We start from the raw sequence: 23,213 nt of genomic DNA on the forward strand, positions 1-23,213 counted from the left end.
AATATGATGAACTTTACCTATGCGTATGGATGTAGTTAGTAGCTCAAAAAATGTAACAAATCTTTACAGCAAGGATCATTCCCATCCCACTGGTACACAAGGTTGACAGAGATGGGCAACTTAGATATTGGCTACCCAAAATGGGGGGGGGGGCTATAAAGGCAAGAAATGATTGGCTTACAAGCTTTCAAGAGGGACCCTAGTTCCAGACAGGGCAGGGGTAGGTAGAACCTCCACTGAATGAGAAGAGCAGAGAGTGTGACCCTACCCAGAGAGGCAGTGACACCAGCGATGGAGACAGAGACAATGACGTGGACAGATGGAGAGTCTGGGGACACAGGACTCAGGGAGGGAGAGGGGCTGTGTGCTGACAGCTGGGGGGAGGGCCTGTGGGGTGTACCCTTTGGTTATCTGATGATGCATAGAGGGATTGTAATCATTGCAATGAAACAAAATACGATAGGATGAATGCAGGACTGATGTTTTCCCGTGTAAACCCAAATAATTCACAATAAAAACTTTAAAAAAAAGTGGGTGCTATAAATAAATCTAATATATTTAGTATTACTTTAGCAGTAGGTAGTAAGTAAACTGAAATTGAAGGCTGGAGAGATGGAGAATATGCAATAATGTTCTAAGACATTTGGTAAAAACAAAAAAACAAACAAAAAACTTGACTCCTGCATTACTCTGTGGTTTTAAGAAACTGGCGTTAGAAACAGACTGCTTCTAACTCCAAAGACTAAGAAATAACACTAACAAAGGCCCATTAAGACTCACCCTTGAAGCAAAGAACAGATGAAATATTTTGCATGTAATCTTGATGGTCTCAAGATACACCAATAGGCTGGGAAAAAAACACTGGGGTCAGGAATCAAATCAGGTACCTCATAAAGAATTTTGGTTTGGTACCAGAAAAATACAAAGAAAATAACAAAGAAACCACATGCCTAGAAGAAATGTCTTTGAATCTTACAACCCTCAGGACCCCAGATCGTCTTAAATACGGAGCAGGCTGAGAAGGCCATACAAATTCTAAAGCGTGCATCTATCAGAGATGCCACTCCTCGGAAATCCTACACAGGGTCACTATAAATCAGAATCAACTCGTTGGCACTAACAACAACCACCACTGAAGATATGGCTCTGGAGAATAATGGACAAAGAAAAGTGCAAAAAGGGGACAAGTCAAGAGTCATTAAGAACAATGGATAAGGATGATCCTTCCCAAAGATGGACTTAGTATAATCAAGAAACCATGCACGCTACCAGGTGAGAGGGGCCAAACATAGGGCACCATCCCTACAGAACACCTACAGTACATCTCCATCCTCCCCTTTTTCAAATAGGGTTAATTCACTATTTCTCCTCTCTTTGGACAGCTTATGGTTGTTTGGCGGTGCATGGTGGAGAGAGACAAATACCTTGTCTAGTTCATGTGCTGCCAGCACCACATCTATTGTGGACTATTGGAAAGGACGGCACATCATCCAAGGTCCTACACTGTGAAATGGATGGTGACTAAAAGGGCCTTTGGGATAGTCCCCTGGCACAAGGAGGTGATTCTACATGATCTTTGTAGATGGTGACAAAATGTATTCCTGCTTCCTGTTGAGCAAACAAGCCTAGATTCCCAACCTCTCTGGCAGTTAGGTGTGGCCAAAATTGAGTTGTAGCTAATGAAAAGAGGTGAAAAAGACACATGTCACTTCAATGTCTGGCTCAAAAACCTCCCTTAAATGATTCTCCATTCTTTTTCATGTACTGAATGAAGAGGTCCCCAAAGCCTGGAGGATGGCAGAACCAACAGATGGGGGGAGGTTAATTAGGTCCCTGAATAACCATATAAATTGTTACTTGCCAAATCGGAATATCTACTTTGGATTTCACGGTGAGAAATAAATTTCTATGGTCTAAACTGCTTAACGGTTATAATGTTGTTGTTGTTAGGTGCCATCGAGTTGGTACCAACCCATAGCAACTTTATGCACAGCAAAACGAAACACTGCCCGATCCAGGCCAACCTCACTACTGTTGCCATTGATGCTGCCACTTGGCCAATCCATTTTGTTGGGGGTCTTCCTCTTTTTCTCTGACCCTCCTCCATACCAAACATAATGTCCTTCTCCAGCGACCGGGCCCTCCTGACAATATGTCCAAAATATGAAAGACAAAGTTTGGCCATCTTAGCCTCCAAGGAGCATTCTGGCTGCACTTCTTCCAAAACGGATCTATTGGTTCTTTTGGCAACCTATGGCACTTTCAATATTCTCCTCCAACACCATAACTCAAAAGCATCAATTCTTCTACAGTCTTCCTTATTCACTGTCCAGCTTTTGCATACATATGAGATTACTGAAAATACCATGGCTTGGGTCAGGTGCACGTTAGTCCTCAAGCTAACATCCTTGCTCTTCAAAACTTCAAAAAGGTCTTGTGCAGCAGATTTGCCTAATGCAATACATTGTTTGATTTCTTGACTGCTGCTTCCGTGAGTGTTGATAGTTGATCCAAGAAGAATGAAGTCCTTGACAACTTCACTCTTTTCTCTGTTGATAAGAATGTTTATTGGTCCAGTGGTGAGGATTTTTGTTTTCTTTACATTGAGATGGAATCCATACTGAAGGCTATGCTCTTTGATCTTCATCAGTAAATGTTTTAAGTCCTCTTCACTTTCAAGCATAGTTGTATCATCTGCATATTGCTGGTTGTTTAATGAGTCTTCCTCCAATTCTGATTCCACATTTTTCTTCATAGAACCCAGATTCTTGGATTATTTGCTCAGCATATAGGTTGAGTAAGTATGGTGAAAGAATACAACCTTGTCACACACTTTTCTTAATTTTAAAACATTCAGTGTTCCCAAGTTCTGCTGGAAAAATTGTCTCTTGGTCCACGTACAGATTCCTCATGAGTACAATTAAGTGTTCCGGAATACTCATATTTTGCAATGTTGTCCATAGCTTGTCATTATCCACACAATCGAAAGCCTTTGCGTAGTCAATAAAGCACAGGTAAACATCTTTCTGATATTCTCCGCTTTCAGCCAAGATCAATTGGACATCAGCAACGATATCCCTTGTTTCACAGCCTCTTCTGAATTGGTCTGATACCTCTGGAAGTTCTCTGTCAATGTATGCTTGCAGCCATTTCTGTATAACCTTTAGTAAAACTTAATTCGCATGGGATAGCAAAGAGATTGTCCGATGATTTCCGCATTATGATGGTAATGACAGGCAGTGTTAAACCAACTACTGATAAAGATTCCCTTAAAAAGCTGGTACTTGATCTCAGGTGTTTCATATTTAACTTGTTAATACTAGAAGAACTGAAAAGTATAAAGCCTTGTTGTGAAAGTGCTAAAAAACAAACAAAAAACTATCAAACTATGGAAGTAAAAGGTAAAATTTTAGCATAGTGGTTATGAATTGGGCTGTGAACCACAAGGTCAGCAGTTCAAAACTACCAGCTGTTCCACGGGAGAAAGATGAGGCTTTCTGCTCCCGTAAAGATTTACAGGAAACCCTGTACAGGGTCGCTATGAGTCGGAACAGACTCCATGGCACATAACAACAACAACAACAACAACATCATCATTAAAACTGAGTCCTGGTGTGGTGCTATGGGCTAATGCACTCAACTGTAAAGGTCAGTGGTTCAAGCTCACCAGTCACTCCTCGGAAACCCTATGCAGAGTCACTATGGGTCAGAACAATAACAATTATCATTAAAAAGGTGATGGAAGTTAACTATAGTTTAAAAATACAAATCACTCTATATCATTATCTAAAAGGTTTATAGGCATATGGGTTATTCTACAAATGAGTGGAATGAATTATTTATATTGAATTCCTCTGCAATCATCCCTTCTTAAACCAAAAATATATTGCTTTATATAAACCAACAGCCAGCTGTCATCAGATCAATTCTGAGTCATAGGGACCCTAGAGTTCAGAGTAGAACTGACCCATATGGTTTCCAAGATGACCTTTCAAGCAGACTGCCACATCTTTCTCCTACAGACAGGCTGAGTTCAAATCAATGACCTATTCACTGGTTGGCAGTCAAACACTTTAACCATTGCACTAACAGGGGTCACTATTATTTTCTATCTTGTTAAGTGCCACTGAGTTGGTTCCAACTCCCAGTGACCATATTGTACAGGGTTTCCAAGGCTGTAAATCTTTGTGGGAGTAGAAAGCCTCATCTTTCTCCTGCAGAGTGTCTGGTGGGCTCAAACCACTGACCTTGTAGTATATACTCCAGTGTTTTTCCTATTTTATATAATTCAATGTCTATACTATAAAATTTATTTTAATTTTATTATATAAGTCTACTGGTTTTATCCCTCACAATTCCTTCTTGAATATTAGGCTTGCCTCCTGTAATTGTTTTTCATTATTCCTGAAACACCTCTTATAGAAAGGCTTTTAAATGGAGGTTTGTAATGAATTACTCTCAGGTGTTATTTCAAAATATCCTTCTATTTAGTTTAGAGTAGTACTTGAGACATAGTCAACCCTAAAGCACTTTGAGCCAGCTCAGTTGGGGTTTTCTTCGCTGCATGTAAGGCAAACAGAAACCTATAGTAGTATGAGACGAGAATATAGGAGAAGAGTTGTAAGTTTGCCTAGTCACAAAACAGACTTTTTATCCTGGGAATTCTGGTGTGGCGACTACCTTTATGATGTTCCCTCTCCCCAAAGGGTCTTGAATTTGTGCAGAGGTCTCAGTTCTGCTATCTCACCTTGAACAGAGCAAAGGACCTGTCTCTAGTTACACAAGAGTTATCAGAACATGGGACTCTGCATTCTTGGTACTGGCTAGCTATCGAGGCTCAAGGAGAGCCCATGGCTTCCATGCGGGCCTCCGACTCAGGGCTGAGTTCTCTCCTTGTTTGCTCTGAGTTCCCTTATGTCTATGCTATCTTTATAAGCATACATTAGGTGTTAAATGTAAATGTATAACCATTATGATTTTATATTTACTGTGCTTCTTTAAACTTGGCTATGAAGCCTTGCCAGTATCAGTCAGTGTATACTGGAATAAGTGGCAGAGTACCTAGGAAGTCCCAAGTTTTATTCAACTGTTAAATATTTTAACATTCAATAAATAAGTTTTAAATTTTACTGTGGCAAAATACGTATTATAAACAGTTGGCTATTTTAACCATTCTTAAATGTACAAGTCCTTGTGTGGCACTGTAGGATCAACACTGGACTGTGAACCAGTAGGTTGCAGTTCAAATCCACCGCCTGCTCTTTGGAAACCCTATACTGGGTAGCTGTGAGTCGAAACTGACTTGACCACACTTAACAACAAATGCATGATTCAATTACATTAACTCTATTCACCATGTTGTGCTAGCATCACCATTATGCATTCCCCAAACTAATATTTATTTGAAAACAAACTGCATACTACATAAAGTTATAATACAAAATTCTCATGCAACTTTCCTTAAGAGGTTTCTTTAGGCTCCGTCCCTATTCTCAGAACTGCTGAGGTTATATAACGTAACTCTGTTTTGAAGGATGGGAATCTTAAGAACCAATTTAGGGCATTAAAAGTTACAGAATCTCAAAATGTCAAGTGACTTAGTAGCACTATATTTTCTAAAACCAGCTGCAAATCAAGTCTTCAAAGTCTAGATTGTTCATAAGGCCAAAAATATTTTCTATTTCAAGTACTCATTTTAGTTAAACAGCAATAAAAGAATATTATTTATCCATTAAAAAAAAAAGACATAAATACCTGTTCATGCTGACATGAAAAGTTACCTATGTAATATATAATTTAAAAAAGAAGCAAATCAACTTTATATATAGTATAATCCATGGATGCTTTAAAAATATATATAATAACTACCTCTGAGGACCAAAACTGGGAAGCAAGAAAGATTTACTTTATATTTTTCAATGCTATTTAATTATGTTTTAATCATAAGTATGTGCTATTTTAAAAATAGAAAATAATTAATTTACTTAAATAATGAATAATAAATCAATTTAGAAGAAAAAAACAGCTAACAACACTATATAAGGATTCATTTCCATTACAAATTTTATAAACTCTTTCTATTTAGGAAATTAGTTCTCTTTCAATCAAATGTGACTAACTCAGATAAACTACTATCTGCATCTTCATGCTGCCCAAAATACTCATGATAATTCAAGTGGAAAGAATGCTAAGTGTAATTTATCTCAGCATACCCTCAACAAAAAATGTTGTTGAAACTCTTACTACTCTTTACCAAGGCAATTGTCAAACTCTGTAATTGGATTCCTTGTTTCATTCTGGCACATTCATATTACCACAGTAAATTTTCTGAATCATGACTTTTATGCTAGTATTCCTCTACTTATAAGGCTTCAATCATTCACCAGTCCTTGGCATGACATTCAAGGCTTACTGAAATCTGAACCTAAATTATTTTTTCAACCTTACTCCTATACAGTTCAGACTAAAAACACATTTTTATTTCTCATATAAATGTGAAAGAACTTAAAAATAAATAAATAAAATGAGGGTACATGTAAAACTTAATGTAGTGTGAAACATCTCATCAAATCATTATGTGCGTGCATTTAAAAGAATTCCTCCTGACCACAGAATCCAGGTTTTCTGGAGACAGTATGATATAAAGTGTGTTTTTATATACATTTATATATGAAAACACAGCCATTAAAAAGAATTTTGGGGAACGAAAGCTTCTGAAAAATCAATTCTAATTCTAAAGCCAATCAACACTGAGCGCCTCAAAGAAAATCTGAAATACAACAGTATGAATTCAACTATACCACACCAAACCCACTATACTGAGTAGATTCTAACATCTAGAGAACTCAATGTGTGGTGCTGTGGGTTAAAGCACTGGATTGCAAAGTTGGTTTGAGCTGCAAGGTCCTTGGTTCAAGTTCACCAACTGTTCTTTGAAAACACTATCCAGGGTTGCTACTGGTAGGAACCGACTTGAAGGCACTTACCAAAAATAGGACAGACTTAAGACTGTTTCTTAGCATCTCCAAGACTGTAAATCTTTACAGAAGTAGACAGTTTCATCGTTCTAATGCAGAGCAGCCCAATGCTTAGCCTATTGTACAATCAGGGATCCATGAGTTAAACTATGTTGTTGTTGGTATCAATTGCTGCTGAGTTGGTTCCAACTCAGAGTCACCCTGTATAGAGTTTCTGAGGAGTTGCTGCTGAGCTTGAACAGCTGAACTTGTGGCTCAAGTTGACCTTGCGGTTCTCCAGTGCTTATCCTACAGAGCCACATCAGGACAGGGATGCCCATAAAGCTGAGGAATGAATGATCCAGACCAGACCTCTTATAGACATGGTCAATGACATTTAAGAAAATTTCTAGCTATACATGATTTTAGTAAGTTATATATGCTCTCTCTAATCTAGGTTTCTTAAACAAAAAACGCAAAAGTATTTGGGGTATGGATGGAAGGAGATGGAAGGATGGGAAGTGCACAAGGTACATAACTCACAGAATACACAATGGAGATGTCAGAAACTGAAGTGACTTCTTTTTGTGAGCAATTGTTTCCATTTGTGGCTCACCAGTCAGTTATTCCAAAACCAAAATAAGTATTAATGCAGAAGAAAAAGAACATCTGGGGGAGCTGCTTCTGATGGTTTCAGGTCCCTCCAGGAAGAGGGCAGTGTCTATGCTTGATGCTTTGAATCAGTAGTCAATTTGCTGCTGGGTAAGATCTATGATTCTCTTTAGTTTCTTTGATAATACAACTCTGAGTTAATACAGTAAAAGAGAATGAATATCCATAACCAGGGAAAAAAAATAAGTGGCTATTTTCTTCACTAACCAAGGCAGGTAGCCAAGACCTCAGGAGTCAAGTTAAAAATATAAAAGTGCCATGAATCTGGAGCTTAAACATTATTTTACCAGGACCTAGGGAAACAGAAATCTATTTATACCTGGGAATAGAAATGAAGTACACTACCAAGAACAGTGATTTCAAGAGTTGGAACGTACAGATAGTGTATCAAATTAGACACGAGAGTGACATCTTATACCCAGAAGGGATGCTCTACTGCTCTGAATTAGTATGAAGAGAGCAGAGTAATGAGACTCCACTTGTGACTGATTTCCTAGGGGAAACACCTCTTATCTGGACTGAAAGATTATATGGCATGGGGGAGAAAATATTATGTGGGGAAGGACAGTTTCAATCTGTTGTGAGGGCATAAGGAAAAAAAACAAATAAAAAAACAGAGGGAAAAGGGAGCAATAAATGTTTCCTTTCATTGAATACTTAAACAAAAAAAAGTTTTAGCTTTTTTAGGTATGTATTTAAGGAATTCCTAAGATTTTTCCTAAGTACCAGAGTTCCCAATATGAAGAACTCCAAAATATTTTAAATTTCTTCCTGGATATAAAAGACACCATTTTTGCCTTCTTCTGAAAGAACAATAATCACTCTGCAAATTTCTGTAGAATGCCTACTCTGTATGAACACGTGCAGTCAGGAATACAGCACGAAACCAAATAGACTTATCCTCATTCTCACGAAGCAAGTAGTCTAGAGGCAATATTATACACTGCAGGCAGAGAATGAGATCTGTGTGCTAAGATTCTCAAATTATGCTAATTTAAGGTAGGAGTGATCACAAATGAAAACTCCACTAAAGACAACTTACCAAAACAAGCTTAGATAAATTCCTAATTGAAGATGAGTTGAAAACAGACACTCTAGAGTCTGTCCAAAAGGGTAAACAGAAACTTATGTTTAAAAATCAGTTTGAATTAGGGAGGTGATGTGTGGGAGGATGCAGAGGAAGAGGTCACATTATTAGAACTTACTTGGGTGGTTTCAGGTCCCTGTGAATTAGAGCTTTGGGTTGCATGCTGTGAAGATAAGCCACTCCTTGGGAACACTGTAAACACCAACTCATTGCGTGAGCAGCAGTATAATATGGCAATGGTTCAGCACCATGCAGCACTGCAAAAGAAAGGCACAAACTAAAAAGAACTTTAATGCATATAACAGAAGATAATAGGAAAATGCAGGTTCTCTCAGATCACACAACTGGATTTTCTTTTCTACAAGTGCACTCATCAGCACTGGTTTTCATTCTTTTCTTGATAAAAAAGATGGATATAGCTACAATTTTGTGTGGACAGCTCTCATATGAATACCAAACATTAAGCAGTGTTTCAATTAAATATTATTCTTACACTCAAGTCAAATCAAAATACAAAATCAAAATAAACACTCTAGAGTCTGTTAAAAAGGGTAAAGAGAAACTTATGTTTAAAAATCAGTTTGAATTAAGGAGGTAGGGTGTGGGAGGATGTAGAGGAAGAGGTTTCAAGCTGACAGTCTTTTACATAGTAACATAAAATATAAGCAATCTAATAATATACTACTATAGAAGCAGAGGAAACAGTACAGTGGAAACAAAATAATTTCTATGAATATGATTTCAATTATGTTTTCTGAAATAACTAAAATCTAGAAACAGGCCAACTAAATAAAGTAATGAAGTATTAGATACCAAGTTACAATAATAATACACATAGATAACCAATAAAAGTAAAAGTTCATATACAACTAGTAATAGAAAAAAGGGTCTATTTTTATGTAATTTGTGTTTTTAAGGTAGAAGAATTAGCTTTGTTCTATAAAGGTGACAAATGATACTCAAGAGATTCTTTCATTGTTAAAATGTTCTGTGCACTGTTCAAGATTTTATTTTGAAAAGAAATAAAAGACAACCAAGTGAAATGAGAATATGATTGTTGTTACTGTTAAGTGCTGTCGAGTCGGTTCTGACCCATAGCGACCCTTTACAGGGTTTACGGGAGCAGGAAGCCTCATCTTTCTCCTGCAGAGTGGCTGGTAGTTTCGAACTGCTAACCTTAAGGTTTGCAGCCCAATTTGTAACCACTATACTACCAGAGTTTTAAAATGAGAAGACTCAGAACAAAAGAGGGCAAAAACAATAAAAAAGAACAATCTGAACATATGAAAGTGTTTCAAAAAGTTTGTGACAAAATTACATTATCTTTTCATTTCATTTTCCCACAAACTTTTTTGAAGCTTCCTTGAATTTTAAAATCACCAGAAAAGCAGATTTTACTTTACATAAAATGTTTTAACATTATGAAAAGTACAAGCAACTTAAAATATTGATAGATCTCAAAAGTTTACATACTAATGTTGTACCATTGTCTCCTTTCATTTTAAATCATTAGCCGATTTTACAATATTATCTTCTTCTGTACTCTGATGGTATGTTGTTGTTGTTCAGTGCCACTGAGTCAGTTCTGTCTCAAAGACTCTGCACAACAGAAGGAAACACTGCCTGGTCCTCCACCACCCTCACAAATGCTGTTACAACTAAGGCCACTGCTGCTGCCACTGTATCAACTCATCTCAACTGACCCTCCACTTAACAAAGCATGATGACATTCTTCAGGGATTGGTCCTTCCTGAGAATATGTCCGAAGTATTAGAGATGACGTCTCAGCATCCTGGCTTGCAAGGAGGACTCTGGCTGTACTTCTTCCAACACAGATTTGTTTGTTCTCCTGGCAGCCCATGGTATCATTAATATTCTTCTACAACACCATAACTCAAATGGTATATTGTAGAACATTAAATAACTTAGTACAATTACTATTAAAAGCCTTTCAATTATTTTAACCAACTATATAAAGATAGGCATAATGACACTCACCATTATATAAGGAGCCTCCTTCAGCATATTCCATCACAAGACACACCTAAAGGAAGCATATGTCACAAGAATTAATCACTGAACTATGGCATCTTAAGGGACTTGAGAGATAATTTGGTTTAGCTTCCTTTATTTTATAGATGCACTGAGATGCATCAAAAACAAAATAAGAAACCTTCATGTGTGGCAACAGTAGTGAGGTTGGCCAAGCATCAGGCAGTGTTTCGTTCTGCTGTGCATAAGGTCGCTACGGGTGGGTACCGACTTGATGGCACCTAAAAACAACAACAACAACAACAACAACTGATGTGGTAGCCATTTGAACTGCAAGGCAGGCTGCTCTTCGGAAGGAAACCCTATACAGGGTCACTATGGGTCAGAACCGATGTGACAGCATTTCACAATAACAATCTGGTGCGCTGCTGTAGGATCAGCACTGGACTGAGAACTACAAGGCTGACAGTTCAAACCCAGCAAACGCTCCTTGGAAAACTTACACAAGGTTATTATGAGTCAGAATTGACTTGACAGCACTTAACAATAACATGTGAATGGCACTAGAAGAAATAAAAATACTGTCTTAGAGTGTAAATATATGAAGGGGCTTCCAAAAGTTTGTGGAAAAACGTGATGAAAAGATCATGGATTTTTCTCACAAACACTTTTGAGCTACTCTCAATATGTACAAGCAGAATCATACTATCTTTTGGGGACTTTCTCCAGTGCTAATAACTAAGTGCAGTTTTGTTACAGGATAACAAAAGCCTCATAAGGAGAGGAGATTAATGAATAAGACCACTCCTCCCATATGCTGTGATGCTAAAAAAAGTAAAAACAAATTAAACAAATGAGTTATAGTGCAACTTGTTTTTTCAGCAATACATCTAAGATAGTGAATCATACGCTACAAACCTACACACTTCCCCCATGTCATTTCTTAGAAAGCAGCCAAAAAAAGGTGACAAACTTACTGGATTCAAGCAGGCTCCATATAGTTTTACAATATTAGGATGGTTCACACGGGATAACTGACGAAGCTGCAATAAATTAAGATTTCTTTAAAAAAGTAAAAAAATTTTAGGCACTGGTGTTGCAAAAGCATTAAACAGGGTTGCAAAAAAGCACTTTTCAATCATCCAACAATTACATTCTAGTATGCAGCAGGCACTATGTTCATAGTGGCAAAAACCCTTCAAGTTTGGAAGATAGATATGTAAACAAATAACTGCTTTAGCAAGAATTATGACTAAGGCAGGATGAGAACAAAGCAGAAGAAAAAAGAAACTGTGAGAGAAAATGTCAAGAAACCATGTATAAGATAACACTGAGCTGAAGAAGTCCTGTTGTTGTTGTCACTGTCACTGTCCTGGCTATGACTCAACAATGCACCTCAAGTGCCAGGCCCCTGTAGGCACTTTAGTACTTACAAGACTGCTAGACAGTTATTTTCACTTTTAAAAATAAAGGAGCTGAGGTTCAGAAAGTTAAGTGAGCTTTTAAACATCCCATAGCTAAGAAGTGGTACAGTGAGGGTTTGTACTTTAGTACGTTGGACTTATAATCTGTACTCTTTCTGCACATTTCATGTCTTTCCTCTACTTCAACTCCCACCTCTTACCTCCACTCTATTCCCATTATTACTGCTTTAGTAATTCCGGAGAGAACAGTAATTACTATAGTCTTTTAAATCATCTCCCTACTTCCAGTTTCCACTGCTCATCTGTCAATTGTCATACTATGGTGGCTTGCACACTGCTGTGATGCTAGAAGCTTTGCCACCAGTATTAAAAAATACCAACAGGGTATACCTTTTTAAAATAACATAAAAGATGACTAGACACATTCCATCACCAGATGGCACACACAGAGTCAAACTGACTACTATGTCTGTGGTAAAAGACAGTGGAAAAGCTCCATGTGATTAGCCAAAACAAGGCCAAGAGCAGACTGTAAACAGACTAGCAACTGCTCGTATGCAAGTTCAGACTGAAGCTGAAAAAAATAAAAATTGAGTCCACGAGAGCCAAAATTTGACCTTAAGCACATCCCTCTGAAGTTTAGAGATCATCGCAAGAACAGATTTGATGCATGAGACACGACACTTAGTGACTGCAGACCAGAAGAGTTGTGGGATGACATTAATGGCGTCATATAGAAAGCAAGCAAAAGGTTATTAAGAAAAGACCAAAATGGATGTCAGAAGAGACTGAAAACTTGCTCTTCAGTGTAGAGACACTAAAATGGAATGGAAAAAATGGAAATAGAAGAGCTGAAGGAAAATTTCAAAGGTCATTTCAAGAAGACAAAGTTAAATACTATAATGAAATGTGCAAAGACCTCGAGTTAGAAAACCAACAGGAAAGAACATGCTCAGCATTTCTCAATCCAAAAGAACTGAAGAAAAATTCAAGCCTCAACTTGCAATACTGAAGGATCTATGGGGGAAATATTGAATGATACAGAAAGCATAAAAAGATGAAAGAAATATACACAGTCATTGTACCAAAAAGAAATGGACGATGTTCAGCCATTTCAAGAGACACCATAAGATCAAGATACAATGATACTACTGAAAGAAGTCCAAGGGGCACTGAATGCACTGATAAAGAACGAGGCTCCGGGAATTGATGGAATACAGATTTTTCAAAAAAATGGATGCAGCACTGGAGGCATTCACTCATCTATGCCAAGAAATATGGAAGACAGTTACCTGGCTGACTGAAAGAGATCTTTATTGTACCCATCTCAAAGAAAGGTGACCCAATGGAATTCAGAAATCATCAGACAATATCATTAAAATCACATGCAAGTAAAATTTAATAAATTCAAACCTGGCTGCAAAAGTACAGGGTCAAGGACCTGTCAGAGGTTCAAGCCAGAATCAGAAGAAACTGTGGAACAAGGAATGTCATTGCTAATATCAGGTGGATCATAGCTGAAAAGCAGAGAATGCCAAAAAGATGTTTACCTGTGCTTTATTGACTATGTAGAACATGACAAGCTACGGACAACACTGTGGAGAATGAGTATGCCGAACACTTGATGGTACTCATGAGGAACCTGTACAGAGACTAAGAGGAGACAATGAATGGTTTAAAATTAAGAAAGGTGTGCACCAGGGTTGTGTCCTTTCACCATACTTATTCAGTCTGTACACTGAGCAAATAATCCAAGAAGGTGGATTATATGAAGAATGAGGCATCAAGACTGGAAGAAAACTCATTAACAACCTGAGATATGCAAATGATACAACCTTGCTTGCTGAAAGCAAAAGGACTTAAACTACTTAGCTGACAAAGACTGAAGCCACAGCCTTCAGTATGGATTACACTACAAAATAAAGAAAACAAAAATCCTCACCACTGGACCAACAAATAACATAACGATAAACTTGGAAAAAATATCCAAGTTGTCAAAGATTTCATTTTGTTGGAGCCACTATTAACACTCATGGAAGCAGCAGGCAAGAACTCCAACGATGCATTATATTAAGCAAATATGTTGCACAAGACCTCTAGAAAGAGTTCAAGAGAAAAATCATCAGTTTGAGGACGAAGGTGCACCTGACCCCAACCTTGGTATTTTACAATGGCTTTATATGCATGTGAAAATTGGGATAGTGAATAAGGAAGACCATAGAAGAATTGATGTACTTGAATTATGGTGTTGGAGACAAATAATGAAAATAACATAGACTGCCAGAAGAACAAACAAATCTGTGTGTGAAGAAATACAGTCAGAATGCTCCTTAGTAGCCAAGATGGTGAGACTTCGTCTCTCATAGTTTGGATATATTATCAGGAGTGACATCCTGCTAGGTACAGTGGAGGGTCAGCAAAAAAGAGGAAGACCCCCCCCTCCCCAATGAGATGGACTGGCACAGTGGCAGCATTAATGGATTTAAGCTTAAATACAATTTTAGAAACCGGGCAGTGCTTTATTCTGTTGTGTACAAGGTTGCTATGAGTTGGAACTGACTCAATGGCACCTAACAACAATGACAAACTTCCAGTTTCAATTTTTTCTAATCTAATCTTCATGCTTCAGCCAGTGAGGGGTTTGGTTGTATTTACTTCCCTTGTTCTAGATCTCAAGCCTCTATTAACATGACCCTTACACCTTGCTTCTTGCTCTTTCTTTTCTCCCGTCTTCTCTTTTATTCCCTTCTCCCCTTTCCTCCTGTCACTTGTAGCTATGTTACACTGTTGGCTCATTAAGTCCATTAAAACAAAACCATATCCATGGCTGTTTAGTTGATTCCTACTCACAGCAAACCTATAGGACAGGGTAGAATTACCCCATAGGCTTTCAACACTGTAAATCTTTAGGGAAGCCACTTCTTTCTCCCTCAGAGTGGCGGGTGGGTTCAAACTGCTGTGACCTTAGAAGGTTAAGAGAATGTGAAATGAGAAAACTGAAATTTTTAAAGTTGGAAATCAAAAGTCAACGTAATAATTGACCTAGCAGACCCAAAATAAAAGAGCTGAATCCTAAACTGGCTTTGAGAAAAACTGAGACGCAACCAGACATATCTCACAAAATCTCCAAAGGACTGAAGAAGTGGAGGTGCTACCAAGATATGAGATAATAAACCATGAAGGAGGCTAGCTGAAAGTTAGACCCAAAGACTCTCTCCAGAATTCAAGCAGCTAGTAACTGCCTCTTTATCCTTTAAGGGAAGAAAAGAGGTTTATTCTTTAGAGAAGTTATATAACAGAGTTTCTGGATTTGGGAACAACAAACTCAATTGAAGACTTAAAAACAGAGGAAATATCCGAACACAACTGAGATGGGAACACAAATAAAAGCAGAGAAAATCTGTTAAAGTTTGTGTATTAAAATGTTTTGCTTCTTTGCCTTTTCCCCTTACTTTGCTTTCAAAATAGAGACGTATGCCCTCCAGGCAGACAATGGGATTAGTACAAAAGACACTGAAGCTTTTGTAATTAAACACCCCAGTCATACAACCCTCAAGTGAGGGTGCATGGGTACATATGTGCACACATGCACCCCATCCAAAACTGTTGCTATGTTTGAGCCCACTGTTGCAGCCATTGTATCAATCTATTTCATTACGGGTCTTCTTCTTTTTCGATGACCCTCTTTATAAACATGTCGGCCATCTCCAGGGACTGGTCCATACTGATAACATGTCCAAAGTGCACGAGACCAAGTCTCGCCATCCTTGTTTCAAACAAGTATTCTGGTTGTATTTGTTAATTCTTCAACATTCTTCATGGATACCTAATTCAAAGGCATCAATTCTTTGGTATTCCTTATTTATTGTCTAGTTTTCACATGCATTAGCTGACTGAAAATTTCATGGCTTGTGTCAAGCACAACTTAGTTCTTAAAGTGACATCTTTGTCTTTTGGCTCTGCAAGGCAGCTAATTATTTACTATAATCCTTCTAGCCATGCTGTTCTACTCTGTGATGTATTATAAATCCTAGCCTCCATGCCTGTGATGATGGACTCATTTTGAAGTGAGTTAACAAGGAAGATTAAGTGAGACTAAGGATTAAGGTGAATCCTGATGTGGCGCTGTAGAATAAATACTAGACTGCCAACCACAAGGTTAGCGGTTCACACCCACCAGTCACTCCTGAGAAACCTGTCCCACAGGGTCACTATAAATTGGAAGAGACTCGATGGCACTTAACAACAAGGAATAAGCATTAAAGTGGAACTAGGGCTTAAGGATGCCCCTACTTAACAATAAGGAATAAGCATTAAAGTGGAACTAGGGCTTAAGGATGCCCCTACTTTACTTGAGGGTGTGACTCAAGTCACCACCCTTAGTTTTCCTTGGGGTACAGTTTGAGTCCAATACATAAGAATGCTTTAGCAAAGTTCACTCTCTTGCTCTGGATCTTGCATCGAGCTCATCATGTCTAATCTCTAGTTCATGAGACTTGATGCCCATCACCTGACCTGATTCACCAGTTCCCGCAGCTTCATGCATTAGTAGCCTGTAGTCTGACCTGCTGATTTGGGTTCCTCAGCTCCTGAGACTACATGGGTGAGGAGAATCCTCTGAACTCTGAACTATAGATTATGGACTTGCCAGTCTCCACAATGTGTGGGTCACTTCCTGTGAGTACTGTGAGATGTTACATAATCCTGTAATGTGAGGGAGGGGGAGGAGTGCTGAGTGACATCAAAGACTATGGAGCAGTATTACATGCTAGAAAAGTGAGATATTTGGGATATCTTTCACCTCCACCTCATAGGGACCAGCCTTGTGCTGATCTTTCTAAAATAAGTTATTCAAGCAAACACTCTCAGATCTTTTTTAACAGATTACCCAATGTCTAATCCACAATCAGAGCAACACTCAAGCCACCACAGTACCACAAACTGACAAGGACAAATGATGAACCTGTTCTGGAAAGCAGAAAGTTTGTTTGAAGGACAGTAAGAACCTTTGGAAAATATACTGACTCTTTAAATTATGTGGATGTATAACTTTGATTAAAAACCTGTTTTTCTAAGCTATTATGATTTTTTTGATTCATAATTCCTACAGCTAACTCACAGGTTTGTGAAACTCGCAATACAACACACACGACTTTATCGAAATTATTAAACAAAGGGAAGGCTGAGATTAGACTACAAAGCACACTAGTAGATATCATCTTTCTTCATGATGGTATAACAAACCATTCCCCAGTATATCTCAATTCAATCAAGCAATATAAATTTATCTGATCACATCAACAAGTCTCATTTCTCCATATTGTACAGAAAAAGCTATGGAATTTATTTTGAAACTATGATTAAAAGAAGGCATAGATATAAATCTAAAGGTTTATAAGGTAAGGCTTAATTATCCACTGATCAGTAAGGTTAAAATGTGGTTGAAATATTGATCTAATCAATATGGTATGCGAATATAAAAATAATAATAAGTTAATAATGTAAGGAAAAAACCTGACAATACAATATACCATAATTACTGAATTTTCCTTCATCATCAAATCAGAAAGAGAACAGAATTATAAATTTTCATACTAAATGAGAAAAAAACAAATTGACATTTTTTCTTAAAATAATCTCATTTGGATTTATAACAGTATTCAGTTAAATATAAATGCATAAAATTTACCTTAATTTTAAATAATGAGAATACAATTTCCTCTTTATTTCAAAATTAAAATTATAGACCTTGAAACAATTTTAATTACATGGATGAGACTGTATTTTAATTCAAGAATGAATTCACTTACGTAGTTGAGTGTTTGGGGTTTTTTTCCCCTAATTTTTAATCAAAATTAAGAGTGTGATTGAAAAAATGTTCCAATGTCATTACCATGGTTCAACCAAACTGTTGATACTCAGGTATGCAGATGAATGACAACTGAAAAACAATCCTTTTAAAAAATATTAAACTTGAAGAACTTATGAAACCTTAACTTACCTCAACAATGAAAGCTTTCCTTTCAGACTCACTTTCAATTTGTTTAATAGCAACATCTTTTGCTCTCCATTTAGCTTTGCAGACTACTCCAAAGGCTCCTCTTCCAACAACCTGAGTTAAAAAAAACAAAACACAATAATCAGAAACAAACAGATCAGCCAAGCATATAACACTAACACCAGTCAGAAAGATTTACCCAGGAAAATTTTAGAATTAGCAGTATCTGGATTTCTCACTGAGAAAATAAAAAATTTCAATATAGTGAGATGATAAAATATACACTATTTTTTGTATTTGGAAGTTTATAGTTAAGACATCTCCTTATTTCAATCCAAACTATGAGCATCAACAAAAAATGACTCACTGAGGTACAAGCACAGTAATCTGTTAAATGTAGAAAACAAATTAAAATAGGCAAGATGAATGAGAAGATGCTACAGAAAAATAAAAATAAAAAGCAGGAAAATATAGCAACTGTTTCATACTATCATATTTAAGAAATTAAAACTGGCTTTTGAAGAATTCAGTAAGGGTAAGGGGCAGAGGGGAAAGCATAAAAATTCAAATGAAAACATTGGCTGTGGTGAAGGATAGATAACATGCAATACATATTTATACAACAGAATACTATCAGCAAAAAAAGAAAACGACAACACAGAAAAACCTCAAAATCTGCTAAGTGAAGAAATCAAACGTAAGAAACCACATATACTGTATGATTCGATTTATATGTTAAGTACAGAAAAGACAATTATAAGTATTCACAGCGGTTGCCTGGGAAGAGGATAGTAAAAATCCTAACACACCAACTGAAAACTGAGTTGCCACTGAGAAAATACTCAAGAACTGATCCATGGTGATGGCTATAGGTGAATTTTGTACGGTAAAATATACCTCAGTAGGGCCATAAAAAGGAGCTCTGGTAACGTAGTGGTTACCAATCGGGCTGCTAACCTCAGAGTCCACAGTTCGAAACTACCAGCTGTTCCACGGGAGAAAGATGAGGCTTTCAGCTCCCATAAAGATTTACAGCCTTGGAAACCCTATACAGGGTCGCTATGAGTCGGAATTCCATGGCACATAACAACAACAACAACAACAACAACAGGGCCATAAAAGAAGACTGGTCATACACAAAAAGACTTCCAAAAGTTCATGAAAACATGGAATTAAAAATATTGGCATTTTCCCATCAACTTTTGGAATCCCCCTCGTATTGTATTATTGTTGAAGTTAATGAATACATGTTGTTGTGTGATGTTGATTCCAACTAATAGCAACACTATATGACAGAGTAGAAATGCCCCACAGGGATTCCTAGGTGTCCACGAGAAAGTGGAAATTACCAAACAATATCATTAATATCAAATGCAAGTAAAAGTTCACTGGAGATAATCCAAAAACAGCTGCACCAGCCTATCGGCAGGGAGCTGCTCAAATTTCAAGCTGGGTTCAGAAAAGGATATGGAATAACTGATTATCATTGTTGATGTCAAACGGATCTTGCATGAAAGCAGAGAATAACAGAGAAATGTTTGTTTGTATTTTATTGACTATGTAAAGACATCTGACTATGTGGATTATATAACAAACAGCAGAAAACACTGTGAAGAATGGGAATTCCAAAATATGTAATTGTGCTCATGCAGAAACTGTACCTAGACCAAGAGGCAGAAATTTTAAATCAGAAAAGGTGTACATCTGGCTTGAATCTTTTCATCATAGTCATTCAATCTTTATGCTGAATAAATAATCCAAGAAGCAGGACTACACATAGAATGCAATATTAGGATTGGCGGAAGGCTCATTAACAACCTATGCAGATGATACAGTCTTGCTTGCTGAAATCAGAGATTTGAAGTACTTACTGACGAAGATCAAATAACACAGCCTTCAGTATGGATTACAGCACAATGTACAAAAAAAAAAATTCCTCACAACTGGACCAACAGACATCATGGTAAATGGAGAAAAGATGAAAGTTGTCAAGGATTTCACTTTATTGGGTTTCACAATCAACTCTCATAGAAGAAGCACTCAAGAAATCAAATGAAGTTTTGCACTGGGCAAATCTGCTGCAAAAGACTTCTTTTAAAATGTTAAAGAGCAAAGATGTCACTTTGAGCATAGGTTTATACTAATGTGTACCTGACCCAAGCCATGGCATTTTCAATTGTCTCATATTCATGTGAAAGCTGAACAATGAATAAGGAAGACCCAAGAATTGATACCTTTGAATTACGACGTTGACAAAGAGTACTGAAAGTACCGTGGACTGCCAGAAGAACAAACAAATCTGTCCTAGAAGAAGTACAGCCAGAATGCTCCTTGGAAGCGAGGCTGGAGAGACTTCAGTCATATATACTTTAGACATGTTATCAGAAGGGGCCACAGTCACTAGACTTGATAAAATAGAGGGTCAGCAAAAAAAAAAAAAAAAAAAAAAGAACCTGTACTGATACAGTGGACTCCAGCATAACAAATTGTAACACTGGAATGCTAACCGAAGGACTGGGCAGTGTTTCGTTTTGTTTTACACAGGGTTGCTTTGAGAAGGAATTGGCTGGACAGCACCAAACAATAACAATCTTAACAGGAGCAGATGGCCAAGGCTAACTGCTGGTTTCTAACCACTGACCTTTCAGTTAGTAGTCAAGCAATCACTGCACCTCTAAGAATCCTTGCTGGTTACATGGAAGTTCATTATGCCTCTACTTTTATAAATATTTGAATATTTTTATAATATAAATAAGGCAAATCACAACTTTGTTACTTGATACTTGTTAGGATAAAGTCATTAGGTTTTATCATGATAAGGGACTTCAGTTAAGTAAATACCTCCCAACTTCCAAAAGATCTAGGCACTCTGTATCAGGCCTTGACCTTAAGTTAAAAATTTCCTTCCTTGTGTTGCTGTTGTTTTTAGGTACCACCAAGTTGATTTTCAACTCACAGAGATTTCATGGTTTTTTACTCAGAGAGAGTCCATATGGTTTCATAGGCTGTAAGTCTTTGTATGGAGCTGTAGGATAAGCACTGCAATGCTAACCACAATGTCAATGCATCAAACTCACTAGCCACTCCCTGGAAACCCTACATAGGGCTGTTGTTGTTGAGTGTCGTAGAGTTGGTTCCAACTCATAGCGACCTTGTATAGGTTTCCGAGGACCGACTGTTGTTAGGAGTCAAAACTGACTTGAAGACACTTAACAACAATAATTTTTTACAGAAGCAGATCACCAGGTCTCTTTCCCTGGGAGCTGCTGGGTGGGTTCAAACTGTCAGTCTTTTGGTTAATAGTCCAGCTCTTCAATGGTGTGCCACCAGGGCCTTTTAGCTCCCTCAATGTTGTGGTTGTTAATATTTAGGAGTCATTTCTGACTCATAGTGACCCTGTATTGGGTTTCCAAGGCTGTAAATCTTTGTGGGAGCCTTATCTTCCTCCTGCAGAGCAGCTGATGGGCTCAAACTGCTTACCATGTGGTTTGTAGTCCAGTGTTTATCCTCAAGAGCTACAGCACTCATTCCCTCTACAGCTCTCATTTATTATGTACTTTCTATGTAACAAGTGCTGAGCTAAATGCTTTATGTACATTACCTCATTTACACAGCCATAGGAGGCAGGTATAATGTCATCATCTTTTTACGGCTATAAAAGATAAGGCTTTTTTCTCTTGTAAAGATTTACAGCCTTGAGAACTCTATATACAGGAACGCAATGTATGAGTTGGTAACCACTATGCTACCAGAGAAACAAGACACAGTGGTTATGAATGGGGCTGCTAATCTCATGATCAGCAGTTCAAAACTACCAGCTGTTCCACGGGAGATAGATGAGGCTTTCTATTCCCATAAAGATTTACCGCCTCAGAAACCCTGTACAGGGTTGCTATGAGTTGGAACCAACTCCATGGCACATAACAGCAATAATATGTATGAGTTGGAACTGACTCTCTGGCAATGGGTATGTAGGTTTAAACAAGTACAGTAACATGCCCAAGGCCACACAGCTAGTTTAGTGGTAGAGTGAGTTTTGATGCCAGGCAGACTAACACCAGAATCACCAGAACGTTAGGAATCCTAATTCACAACACACACATATGTATAAAAGCCCTTCACCTATAAGAAAAGGAGCCCTGGTAGCACAGTGGGTTATGAGTTGGGTTGCTAACTGAAAGGTTGGCAGTTGGAGCCCGTCAGCTGCTCCTAGGGAGAAGAAGGATGAGGCTTTCTGCTCCTGTATTTACAGCCTCAGAAATCCTATACAGGGTTGCTATGAGTAGGAACCAATTTCCCAACACAACAACCACCATCACCCCTATAAGAAAGTAGCACTGACACCTTCCCCTCAAAGAGTTTAGACAAACTTCTATGAATAAAATGTTGGCATAAACCTAAGGTGATCAAATAATTTCTTATCAAACTTAGAGTACTTAGTAAAAAGAGACGCTAGTAATAATTACGTCAGGACAACAGTTACAAACTGAAATGTATGAAACTGTATTCATACCTCAAATTCCACTTCAAAAATCACACACAAAACTGAATAAATATTTCTTAACACTGCTCACTCCATAAAGTCAGCCAAAAGGCTAACCTTTCTTGAACACTTATGTGCTAGGGACTATTCTATGTGCCTTTCATATATTAACACATTTAATCCTCCCCGTCCTCATGTGGCACTGTAGGATAAACACTGGATTGCTAATTGCAAGATCATCAGTTCAAACCCACCACCTATTTTTGGAAAGCTTACACAGGGTTACTAGGAGTTGAAACTGATTTGGTGTAGAACAACATCCCTGGGTACTAAGGGTCCTCTGGCTGTTTGGCTTACTACATGCTTTTTCACAGGAAAAGGCATCAACATTAGTCACTTGTACTATCTGTCTACATTATGAATAAGTATGCATTCAGATAATGGAGAGAATTATATATTTACAGGTTTGAGAACCCAACAGACTTGAGTTTGAATATAGGGTCTGACTACCTATTAGCTTTTAATGTTGGACAAGTTAATGTCTATGAACATAGGTTTTCTCAAAATCAATTAAAAAAGCAGATGATCACACTTTCCTCAG

The 23,213-nt window shown here is 37.7% G+C and overlaps 1 protein-coding gene across 4 annotated transcripts in view; it reads right to left on the reverse strand.

The window, feature by feature from the left end:
* MAP3K7 (mitogen-activated protein kinase kinase kinase 7) overlaps positions 1-23,213 on the reverse strand; it is a 124,916-nt gene that overhangs the window by 78,770 nt on the left and 22,933 nt on the right. For all 4 annotated transcript variants that reach the window (XM_006872163.1, XM_006872165.1, XM_006872164.1 and 1 more), the window contains exons 2-5: positions 18,133-18,243; positions 11,685-11,750; positions 10,714-10,759; positions 8,834-8,972 (exon numbers count right to left, since the gene is read on the reverse strand). In XM_006872163.1, the coding sequence (XP_006872225.1) occupies positions 8,834-8,972; positions 10,714-10,759; positions 11,685-11,750; positions 18,133-18,243 (362 nt within the window). The remainder of the gene's footprint in view (positions 1-8,833; positions 8,973-10,713; positions 10,760-11,684; positions 11,751-18,132; positions 18,244-23,213) is intronic.

The sequence above is a fragment of the Chrysochloris asiatica genome, unplaced genomic scaffold, assembly GCF_000296735.1.
Source record: "Chrysochloris asiatica unplaced genomic scaffold, ChrAsi1.0 scaffold00185, whole genome shotgun sequence".
Taxonomy (NCBI): Eukaryota; Metazoa; Chordata; class Mammalia; order Afrosoricida; family Chrysochloridae; genus Chrysochloris; species Chrysochloris asiatica.